Source organism: Calidris pugnax, unplaced genomic scaffold, assembly GCF_001431845.1.
Source record: "Calidris pugnax isolate Ruff unplaced genomic scaffold, ASM143184v1 scaffold157, whole genome shotgun sequence".
In the NCBI taxonomy this organism is placed as follows: Eukaryota; Metazoa; Chordata; class Aves; order Charadriiformes; family Scolopacidae; genus Calidris; species Calidris pugnax.
In genome coordinates, this window is record NW_015090992.1 from 698,743 (window position 1) to 711,432 (window position 12,690).

The following is a 12,690-nucleotide window of genomic DNA, read 5'->3' on the forward strand; positions in this document are numbered from 1 at the left end:
TTTTTTTTTTTTTTTTTTTTTTTTTTTTTTGTGGTTGGACTCGATGATCTCTGAGGTCCCTTCCAACCACTACAATTCTGTGATTCTGTGATTCTGTGACTTCAAAAAGGACTATTTTACTGGGCCTCTTGGGGCCTATTTAGCATCCCAAATGACTGTACCACTCAAGTTGGCAACTTTCAAGTAAAATACGTACACATACAAAGTGAACTTAATTCCTACAATGACATATTGACATGCAGCTTACCTTTTTGCACATAATTCACCAAAATCGTCAAAAAAAATGCAGAAACCATAATACATATTATCTCTTTGGTTTCTGTGTTTGATGCATAGTTGCTTCACAGTTGGTTTTAGCTCACACACTGTACAGTTAATGGTCACAGACCAGAAAAAAAGAGGATAAACCTTTGGATCCTGTCTTATACATGTTGTTCAGAGCTCCATACCTTGAATTAGAACAAGAACACACTAAAAAAAAGAAAGAGATTAGAAAAACCCTGAAAGCCACCAGTTTAAAATATTATCTCTCACCCTCTTTCCCTGGAATTTGAGCACTTACTGTCTGTGTTCTGATTAACAAGTAATTGATATGAATGATTCTCTTCCAGATGTAGATGAGTGCTCATTAAGTGACAGTCTTTGCAGAAATGGCAAGTGTGTGAACATGGTTGGAACATACCAGTGTTCCTGTAACTCTGGGTACCAGGCCACTCCTGACAGACAGGGCTGCACAGGCAAGTATTGTACAACTTCAGTTATTTATTTGTGCTTCAGCATATATTGTTTCATCTGTCTTTGTTTTTATTTAGTTTCATACCTTCCTTTTGAAACTGAGCAGGGCCATCTTCTTATCTGCTGTTAGGCATATCATGAACTATTCGAACCTAAGAAACATAAAGAAGGTATAAAAAGGTTGTTCTGTGTTGAACTCTGCAGAATAGTTTGAGAAAAAAAATGACTTTATGGCACTACTCCACTGAAATCAGAGGCTTGAGCTAACAACCAGAAAATACTGAATTATTACTAGATCAAGCAAGAAGAGCCCCAGGCATTGATAGTTCCTCTCTTACTTTTTCTCCTTATTGTATATATTTCTTAAATCCTTCACTATAGTAGTACTGAATTATGTGGTTGTCGTCATGTTGTTATGGAAAACTGGAGTAGTGAAAGCTTTTTTTATTTGTTGGTTTTGTTTATTTTTTCACAAAAATACAAATTTGTGCTGCATTACAAGTTTAATGAAACCTGAGTTTCTCAGGACTTTTCTTTCTTTCCTTTCCATATGTTGTTCTTTGTACTTTTTTTTTACATTTCTAGTAATGCTTATGAAGAAAAGCAACAACTAAAAGTAGCCATGTGCTCCCACAGATGAAAATGCAGTTGAAAGAGAGATATAAGCAAAACATATGGACGTAATATAAATCAGACAATAGAGTGAGAATTAAAATTCAGAATCATATTACTCATAAACTCTTTCACCTGCTAAGTAAAATGGCAAGAGAAGATTATTTTTCCTTATAAAAGTAGACTTACTGTTACTAATGTTGCTTCCCCAGATATTGATGAATGTATGATAATGAATGGAGGCTGTGACACCCACTGCACTAACTCAGAAGGCAGCTATGAATGTAGCTGCAGTGATGGCTATGCTCTAATGCCAGATGTCAGAACATGTGCAGGTACGTTTTATTATCTTAAAAGTTCTAACATCATATCTTTCAGCCAATATGAACATGGCATTCTTTTAGCCGATCCATACCAGAATGACAGAATTACTGCCTGCTTTTTTTTTTCCCCCCCAGATATTGATGAATGTGAAAACAATCCAGATATCTGTGATGGTGGGCAATGTACTAATATTCCAGGGGAATATCGCTGTCTCTGTTATGATGGATTTATGGCTTCTATGGACATGAAAACTTGTATTGGTAAGTAGCTGTACACACGAAATTTAATGATAGCCTAAAAATTCTGCAGCTAATAGTTTCTGATGTTCTGCTGAATCCTTGAAAGTGGGAATTGAAACTATGTATATTATTAAAAAATCTATAGATCTTTCTTGCCTATCACTATATATGTCAGGAAGGGTAAAAAAAAATTGAAAAGTCCATAAAGATGAATCAAATCACATAGGAGTGATTTAATTGCAATGATATGATTCATCTAAAACATCTCTGTTTAGAAGAGGTTATTTGAGTGTCCCAGCATTTTCTTCTGTCTCTTGTAAATGTTTTTGTTTATTCCCTCAACTACAGAAAGTCATCAGGAGTAATTATAAAAGAAATTAAAATGCAAGTATCTCCTCAAATTAACCTAGAACATTTAGTTTATCTTGGTGTGTATATGAAGTTCTTACTTTTTACATTTAATATGAGGTTTCATATGGTTCATATTTTAAGATGATTTTGGCTATAACATCTTTTTATGTTTTGTGAGCATCTGTCAAACAAACCTTTATTTCACATATGTACACACTCACACAGACACACACAGAGGAGAAACTAGTTTTATGTAATGCTGAGCAAAGACATCCTGAGCTGGTTTTATCTCCTTTCTTCCATAATTAGAGATGAATTTAAGATTTTCTTTTCATCTTCACTTTTCTGTTATTCCAGGTTCTTGTTTTCAGTTTTGCGCGTATTCCATGTTTATGCAACTAACTAGTTGGTTTAAGTTTAGAATGGATCTTTTCAATATTTTTTCATATTAGACATGCTAGTAGCTGTAAGAGCAGAATACTTTTTTCATTTTAAGCACAACTGCTCTTAAACTTTCTTCTCTAGGAAACCAGAATCTGATATTAAGGTTAGAAACCTGCAGTGAGTGTGTATTTCTGCTATGTATGTAATTGCTTTCCTTGCTAACAGCATCATTGAGTTTGTAAAAAAGGCTTGGGGGTAACTACATTTTCTTATTGGACTTCACATTACTTGATTTTTTTTCAGCAGAAATCTTTGAAATATCTTGTACCTATTTCACAGTATTTGAAATTAGATGATCTTTGTAATTAACTAGTATAAAATTGGAGCTATTTGAATAAAGTCATAAAGTTGACATAGGTGTAACTCATAAGACTACGTTTTAACTACAAGTTCTTAACCAGGTCTTCAGTTATCAACTACCTGTCTTTCGAACAAGGTAAATTTTGGAATAAAAGCCTTATAGTATAGTGGAAAGCCAAAACTGAAGATTTAGCTTGCAGTATAAGAATCTAAACCACAGTTCAGGTACATACTACGTTATTTTTTACTAGAAGCTTTTTCCAAATGGGAAGTTTTCATCATACATGCAACACTTACTGAAATTGGGAAGAAGAGGGAGACATCAGTATCAAACTTTACTCTCTTGAAACCTCAGTCTGCATCAAGCCAGCAACTGTTGAGCAGTCACATTGTTGAGGTGTCTGGGAAGGGATTCTGGTACAAAAGCACATCTACAACCACGATGCTTTGTTTTTCCTTGTGAGATTTTTTTAGTATGGTTGTGAGAAAACTTCTCTGGTTGTGGCTTGTCACTTGTTCTTTCTGGAAGGGTCCTTCCCCACTCCACCTGCAGCTTGACTTCTCCTTCAATGTTACCTTTGTGGTGGCTTTTTGTCTTAATATGTGCCAGAGATATCTCTAACTTTTGGAAGCATGTCTGCTCAAGGGTGTTCTCTTAATGTCTCTGCTCTTTACCCTCTCCCAAATCAGCTTTCAGCAACACCATTAGGACAATGGTTATTTTTACTGGAATGAAAGTACTCGGAAAAGATAAAGTATGCTGTTAAACAGTAATGTTCAATTAATAATGAATTTATGTGCATTTACAGATGTGAACGAATGTGATTTGAATTCCAACATCTGTATGTTCGGGGAGTGTGAAAACACTAAAGGGTCCTTCATTTGTCACTGTCAGCTAGGATATTCAGTCAAGAAAGGAACCACTGGATGCACAGGTAAAGCAATTTTCTGGCATATGTGTCACAGTGCGCACGTATCTTGGCTTTCAGGTAAAATAAAGGCACAAATGTTCACATACAAGTGAGAGATCAGTTATCTGTAGGTAGTAGTAAATATAAGAGTAGGTATTTTATGTTTGTCAGCATGTATCCAGAGTTTAAAAATGTGAGTTCCTTGACCAGTATCAGTATGATATGAGCCCCCTGTAACTTTAAAGGCAAAGCTTTTATCAGTATAAATTGGGGGAATAGCTGTGTTATGAAACATAGCTTGGGGGGGCATAGATGCATTTGTATTAGTAGCATTTTATCCATACTCATTTTTCATATATACTGAAAGTAGGAACTCATCTGTCAACTAAAGCTGCAGGAAATGACCCTGTAGTCTAAGAACAGAACAAAACACACACAAAAAAGTAAAAGAATGGAAAAAAAGTTGTGATGTAAAAGGGAAAGTATATGCCATCCTTCAACCCATGATAACAAGTTTTAAATAATCCTAGTCAGTCATTTTCAAACTATGAGTTTCCATGATAATTAAGCAGTACCTTGCCTTCCGCAAGATGTATCCACTGGTCAGGAAGCTAAATTCATCCAAAATTATTCTTCTGGGAAAGCTGGCAGAATTTCTCCTATAATTTGGTCTTTAAAAATTTGTTCCATAGTTACTAAAATCCTGGACTAATTGTTTTTATAACTGAAACATGCCTGTACACCCAACGGTCTCATCCCATTTTTTGACATATAAAGATCAACCTATGTATTACATCTGGAAAATAGCTGTAATTTCAAACTGAAAAACAGTTGTAGGAAAGCAGACTAATTTTGTCATGTTTACAAAAACCAAAATGAAAATATGACTATCACTATTTTTTATTAATGTATAATATGAAGTAATTTGCTTGAATTTTTCTGTAGTCTTGAACATTTGAAGGACTGCAAACACGTACAGGGAGAATAAGCAACATGTAAAATGAACATAACTTGTAATATTTCAGTGCTCCTGATGTAAATACTAATAGTTTATTTTGTGCTTGTAGATGTAGATGAGTGTGAAATTGGTGCTCATAACTGTGACATGCATGCCTCGTGTGTCAATGTACCAGGAAGTTTTAAATGTAGTTGCAGAGAAGGATGGGTTGGAAATGGCATTAAATGTATTGGTAAGTATTGGAAAATAAAGCTTTTCTCTTTTTTCTTTTCTATTTTTTGCCTTTTTTTAATAAAAGTATGTAATGTGACTATGTTATTACTCCATTAGAAAAAAATATTATTCTTTTATCTGCTGCACTCTGTGGACAGATGTGTATGCAAGGTTCTTATGGTTCAGGGGTTTGGTTTTCTGAGATAAAAACTGGCTTTGTCTCAGAAGCCTGTCTGTAAAATATCTTACTAAATTAACTATTTATTTTACAAAGTTTACATACAACTGCTAGAATGTGCAAAATAAAAAAAAAGACAGAAAAAAAATGGAATTTGTTTTGAGGTTTCCTGCCAGCAAGATACGGTTTCTCTTACTTAATACTATTTTTTGTAAATGTCTTGTAGTATATCTAGTTGATAGGCTCTAATATAAAGCAGATTGGACTCAAGGTATGGGAAACTTATACTTTTGCTGGGCTGCATCATGTCCCCTTGCCTTCATTTTTTAGTTTGGGGTGTAAAAGACTGTACTATTTACCTTCTTTTGAAACATTTTGGGCTCTATGGAAGAGGAGCTTGATTTAAGAATTAGGCTGTATTGGTGTAATAGTGTGAAAGAAAAAGCACTATATTATAAGATTTTACTGCAGGCCAGATTTTCTAAGCTTTTTTAAGCCGTATCTGAGAAAAAGGGGAAGCCCCCCTCATCCTTTAATTTAATTAACCTTTTAGTATCCTTTAATTAAAAATACATGAGCTTCTACTAAGTAAACAAAAAGTCCCATTTGAAGGTGAAATCTTGAAAAAGTTTTTTTCAGCAGCATCCTCATAGTTAGAACAGCTCCTGGGATCAGAGTGTTCTTCCAGGAGACCACTCTGCAGATGGGTGAGAGGGGACTCTTGGCTACCCCATAGCACTAGCTAGTGTGACTCATATGTCATGGACCCCTATGGCCATTCCCATCAAACATGCCCTGGAGGGGAAGGAAGGCCTTTTCTTTTTTCTTTCTCCTTCTCCTTCTCCTTCTCCTTCTCCTTCTCCTTCTCCTTCTCCTTCTCCTTCTCCTTCTCCTTCTCCTTCTCCTTCTCCTTCTCCTTCTCCTTCTCCTTCTCCTTCTCCTTCTTCTCCTTTTTCATCCAAGTTGACATCTAAGTAAATAAGAAAGCTTGCCTTAACTTTTATGGGGTCACATTATTGTCACATTCTTCTGTTACTTGAGAAGATTCTCCAAATGTATGGCAGATTTTCACCTCACTATATTTCCTTGGTTTATTGTTTTTTTAGCTAATTCTGAATTCAGGTTCTTTAACAGGATATTAATGTTCAAGTAACAAGTCAGCTGAATTCCATCTGTTGCTTGGAAACATTTTACCCAATCCCATACATTTTAATTTAAAGGAAAAAATATTAAAATGAAATCACTTTAGATTAACCCTGTATCTTCCCTGTTATTCCAACAAGAGAACTTTTGTAGTTGTGCTTGTTATCTTGACAGTTAATTGTAAGCCAAGTATACTAATTGCTCTGTTCCTGCTTGCACTCTCTTGCCCCTGGTGTGCAGATCTTGATGAATGCTCCAATGGGACCCACCAGTGCAGTGTGAACGCTCAGTGTGTGAACACCCCAGGGTCATACCGCTGTGCCTGTGCGGAGGGATTTACTGGGGATGGATTTACTTGTTCTGGTAAGAATTTTATTTGAAAGCTGACTTGTCACTGATTGTTTCTGTTGTATGCAAGCTTTGCAAGTCAGATCTAAGCGCAAAGTTCAAGATAATAAATGTAAAAGTGTCTTTTTAATTCAGGATTCTTCTCATCTGCTGAAGAAATGCTAACAAAGGCAACTGGTTGTTCTTTTTATTTGTGTGGCAATTTGGACCCCCTGGGCCCATTTGTTGGGTGAAGTTTATGTCTGCTTCTTCGCCTCTTCATGCCAATTTTTTTGAATGTGTTTCTGCTGCTTGCAGCAGCAGTCTCTGGTCAAGAACACAAAACACCAGCTCTCTGTCATGGTCCTTGTCTTGTAGGCCAGGTCTGTATCTGGCAGGGAAGGCATCATGTTTTCCCCTCACTATGTTAGTTGAACAGAACTTAATCATTAACATAGGACTTTTAAAAAGAAAAATTAAAGTTGAAAAATATTTCCCATAATCTCTGCATTTAAATTTTTTGGTAAGTGGTCACTATTAAGAATGAACATTGTTTAGCATACAGCAGGTGATTAATAATAAAGTGATGTGTAAAAGATTATGTAAAGTGTAAAGATTTTATATTCAACATTAATGGGTAAGTATTGAGTTACTGTGTTATTTATTACTTACAGCGTGGAGATGGAACAGAATCTCTGCTAACATGTCCTATATGTAGTCAGCAAGTTTGAAGGTTTGAAGTAATGCATTCTAATGATAGTGAAATACCTAGAAACTAACGTGAATGCATTAATTATTAGCTAACTTGCTCATTTTAAAATCAAGATTAATTTACACCTTAACAACACAGTCTTATGATTAGTATTGTAAGTTTTTCTTATTTTAGAATAAGGCTGTTCAAATACTATTGCTTTACGAGTTTTAAGTTTATGATTAATGAACAAGAACTTTCATCCCTGTTGTTAACACACTATGTGTCAGATCTGCTTTTTAAATGATCAAGTGGGATACTAGGGTCTGACTAATAAAATAAAGATATATTTAAAGGTATTAATTAAGGTATATTTAACATTTTTTTGGAAAATCATAATCATAGCCAACAAGATTATGAGCCTTATGATGACTGCAGTGGTGAATGTCTTCCTTTGTCTTTTTGCTCTTTCGTAGCTCTTAAAAAAATCACTTTTGGGGCATAGTAGAAGAATTTCCTATAGTGTGCAAATGGTAGTTGTAATGTTCATAATCCTCAAATAATATTTTCTAAAATGCATATGAAAATAATTTTCGATGTATGATTCACTTAAAAAAATTTGCCTTTTGAATGTGTTTTATACCGAAGTAACATAGCAATATATACCAGTAGACAAAGTTTTGACTTTGAAAGCACAACTTTCAACTTATTTGTCAAAGGTAATAATACTGAATCTGAAAACCATGCCACATTAAAAAAATTAAATCTGTTCATGAAAAATAAGGAGTAAGGAATCATGACAGAGTAAAAAGAGTAATTTTGGAAATGACATTATGTCTGCTTTTCTGCATTCTTTCAATTTACTTCATCTTCAGTAAATATACTCATTAGAACTATTATTTTGAATATGAAGATAATTTTATTTGTATTTTGCTATTGAAACATGTAGTTTCAAAGAAATTTTCTGTCTCCCACAGATGTTGATGAGTGTGCAGAAAATGTTAATCTGTGTGAAAATGGACAGTGTTTGAATGTGCCTGGTGCCTACCGTTGTGAGTGTGAGATGGGATTCACTCCCGCCTCGGACAGCAGGTCGTGCCAAGGTAAGCCACTGGTACTTCGAGTTCGTTTGCTGAGTTTGAATTGGCTGCTATAAAGCAAACAACAAGATGTGCTGGAAGGACCACAACCTGGAAGCAGAATATTCAGCACATGCTTCACATGTAAGCAATTTCTTCAAGCAAGGATTATTTTGCAGTGTGAATTATGTTGAAAGTAGCTTACATCTTTTTATGAAGTTTTCCTGACCTTGGTCCAAAATCCCAGCCTAGGGGTTTGGCTCAGTAATTTTGGGGTTTTTTTTAATTATTTCTCTTCTTTTTGCCACTAGTGAATAGTGTGTAGAAAATCCTATGGCCATCACTGTTTTATTTAATGTGTTTACATAGGAAACACAAACTGCATTAAGTGACCACAATTTAAAATAAATGTTTTCAGGACAACTGAAGTAGGCAAATCCCTGCTCTATTTGACAAGTTTGCAACACTTCTTAAAACGCATACTGGAGATTTTTTATCATCACCGTTTCACTCTCAGTATTGTACCAGATCATCTGAAGTACAAAAGGAATTATTGTCTTACTAGTCCAATTAATCTTCTATTCCCTGTTGTGTTCTTATATCTTTTTTTTTGCTATCGTATAATATAAGAGAACTGTATATTAGATTAACTCCTTTTAGCTGGTGCGGCAAAGCTTTTTAACTTACTTCATATTTAATAGCAGAGACCTCATAATGTCTTAGGAAATAAAAATTCTTGATGTAACACTAAGAAGAGATTCCAAAATGTAGTCTCTGAAATTCAGTCCATAACTTGGTACGTTCAAACATTCAGGTGTACATGTATGAGTCAGACTTCTAGCTGTAGAAAAATTGCAGATGCTTCTGAAAAATAAGCTAATCAACTCTTTTGGTCAGATCTGTTAATACCTACCAAGTATTGTCAATCATCTTTACTGAATTTCTCAGTGCAGTTCAGTTAGTCGTATTATAGGCTTGCCAATATTCTAATAAAAATCCTCAAATAGCTATCAGCCAACCAATGTTTTGAAAAACAATATTATTCTAATTCTTGGAACAGCAGGTTGCCAACATTTGGCTTTTCGATTGGGCCAAAATGGTGCCCTGCAAAATAAATTGAAAAATGCTTGGTATATTGCTGTATTACTGTGATTCGAGCGGAGATCTGAAAGCATTCCATAGATTAAATTATGCTGTTGGAGAACTAAAAGATCTGGGTCCTGAATATTTAAAATAAGTTACCTTTATGTGTTTTTTTTTTTAAGTTGAGATATAATTTGTCCTATGCTAAGATGTCTCTTTGGCTGATTCCTGCAATCAAGGAAAAAAATCCAAAGCCTGGATTTAGTACAATTATTGTAATACAAAAAACTAATTCAATTTTTTCAGAAATCCCTTGAGATGTCGGTGCATTAGCTTCTCAATGATAAAGTTTTTTCCATAACTTTATAAAGCTTCATCTGAACACTAGTTATGTTCATGACCTGATTTGGAGGTCATTGTATGGCTGTAGTCAAGGTACTTAGAAACCTTCCTTTAATTTCCAGTTTAAATTTACCCAGGTCTGTTGGTTATAAGGCATTTATCTTAAATTTCATTTTCCCTTAAACATTTAACTCTCCCCCTCAAAAGTTACACTTTCTCATATGTTTTTATAAAGAGACATTACATCACTTTTTAAGATTTGGCTAAGGCAAGCAAGCCAAGTTCAAAATAGATCTTTCATTATGCTAATAATTTTAATATCCTTTTTTACACCTCGTCCAGTTTTAGTTCATCACTCTTGAACAGAGTACTGCACACAGAATTTTAAATGAAGATTTAGCCATGCACTGCAAAATGGTATTAATGCTTTCAACTTCCCCGTCCCTGCAAAAAATGTCTCACTAGTACATGCTAGAGTTGTATTAGCCTTTTGCACAGCTGCTTTATTTTGGCAACTTTAAAGTCTTGCTATCAAACAGTACATGAAGGGTTTTTTTGCCCTCTGTTCTTTTAATATTTAACTCCTCTTCTAGCACTGCAGTAGACAGTCATTTAATTTTCTGTCAGTGTCTTTCAACTTTATTTCATCTTCAATTTCTGTGAGCACACAGGCAGTCTTTTACATGTGTTTTAGCCCACTATAGAGCTGGTTTATGTGGGCTTAAGAAATAGATATTATGGAATAGATATAGATAGATAGAACAGATAGATATAAAGATATATAGATAATTCTTCCTTCCTATATTCCTTTTCCCGTTCTCCAAGAAGGTATAAGTAACTGCTGATGCCTACTCCCTTTCTTTCTTCTCAGTATCCTTTATTCCCTGAGAATGACGTTTTGAAATCTTGCTTGCTATTAGTAAGAAATGTTGCAGACTATGAACTAGGAAATGACTGACACATTTACATGGTGTTACACTTCGTTTTGTTTAATGCACATTTTGAAAGGAACTTTCTGGCTTTTTGACTTAGCTTTCATTTTGAGTCCTGAGAAATCAGTTTGACTATTTTTACTTCACACTAGGTAAAACGGGAATAAGTAACAAGCAGCGTAATGGAGAATGCCTCACAAAGCCCCACCTATAGCATTTTACACAAAACCAAAAGTGATTACTCAGTGTTGCTTTTTTAAATATTTTTTTTAAGTTACACATGTCTTCATTTGCTTTTAGTAGTGCAACACACTACTGTAATATTAAAATGGTAATGCTATGTAACTCTGTTCTCAATATATTCCTTCAGATATTGATGAATGCTCCTTCCAGAACATATGTGTATTTGGCACCTGTAATAATCTACCAGGAATGTTTCATTGTATCTGTGATGATGGCTATGAACTAGATCGAACCGGGGGAAACTGTACAGGTATATCTCTTCCATTCAGAAGTATGTTAAGACTTACTTTTTTTATTTAATCTCACCCAGTTAACTTAAAGATGAGTTCACAAAACATGCATTTCATTCTCTTACAACAACGAGAGTGAAATTTTCCACACTAAACAAGTGATGTGTAGAATTGCATGCTTTGGAGCTGGTTTAAGAATGGCACAAAAAGAATGGCTTCTTAAATATGCAGCGGTACAAAGGTTATTTCAAACTGTTTCAAACTGTTTGAAGAATTATTAATAGTGCTTTTGTTCAATTTCAGCTAAAATTCACTTGCATTTGAAATTATCTTGCCTATTTTGTCTTAAAAAGCAAAATTATTCTTCATGTCTCTCCAGTGAGCAGATTTATAAATGTAACCTTCCTATTTTAGATATCGATGAATGTGCTGATCCCATTAATTGTGTTAATGGTCTTTGTGTAAATACTCCTGGAAGGTATGAGTGTAATTGCCCTCCAGACTTCCAGCTGAATCCTACTGGAGTGGGTTGTGTGGGTAAGTAAACACTCTGAACTATTACTTTAGAAATCATAGTCAAGGTGACTGTTTTGATGCAAATGAGGATAGAAAGATAGAAAAATTATACTTCTACCAGCTGCATATCTTGTTATATAGTTTTCTAGAGATGGAGTTAATAATTTTAACTGAATAATGGTGTTCATACTTTCTTTAAAATACACATTTTTAAAATGTGTAAAAGTATGTTACCTGCACTTGCATTCTCCTGACAGTCAACAATTCTCATTTACAGAACTGAATTCTTTAATCCAAGATGTGTCTTGGGACTGATTTTTGTGTTTAGCTTAAGTCTAAACTGGAATTGAAACTGGTTGTGGTATCCTTTTGGCTGGAAACAAAGTAAAAGACGTGTTTCACTGTAGTTTACATACAGTGTCTGGCCTACAGAGATTTAAAGTGAATTTTCATTACTTTTTCCCCTTGCTACATGATATAGGACTATCATGTGATTAGAGTATATACTAACATTCTAGGGAAGTTTTGGGGGAAGCGAAGCTGTTGAGAGAGGGGCTAACGTTCAGTCGTAAGGATTTGATCCTGGGAAAGCCTTATAACTTTTTCATTGGGAAGACTCAAATTCTCCTGAATTGGTAGTTAGAACTCTGTCCGTTTTCTAAATGTTTACAATAATACTACGCTGTGGTCACAAATAAATCTTCTAAGCAAATAATTTCTAAAGAAATGCAGATTTCCTTCAGAACAAGTTTTATTATTCATCTTTTCCATGTTCCTCCATTCTCTGCCTATGAATATTCTCTGTTACTTCTCTGGACGCTAAAACAAGTCCTGCTTGA

At 34.6% G+C, this 12,690-nt stretch overlaps 1 protein-coding gene across 1 annotated transcript in view; it reads left to right on the forward strand.

Moving 5' to 3' along the window:
• Positions 1–12,690, forward strand: part of FBN2 (fibrillin 2) — a 168,459-nt gene that overhangs the window by 112,106 nt on the left and 43,663 nt on the right. The window contains 9 exon segments of the mRNA XM_014954806.1: positions 612–737; positions 1,560–1,682; positions 1,806–1,931; positions 3,815–3,940; positions 4,984–5,106; positions 6,649–6,771; positions 8,404–8,529; positions 11,233–11,355; positions 11,750–11,872. Of these exon segments, the coding sequence (XP_014810292.1) occupies positions 612–737; positions 1,560–1,682; positions 1,806–1,931; positions 3,815–3,940; positions 4,984–5,106; positions 6,649–6,771; positions 8,404–8,529; positions 11,233–11,355; positions 11,750–11,872 (1,119 nt within the window).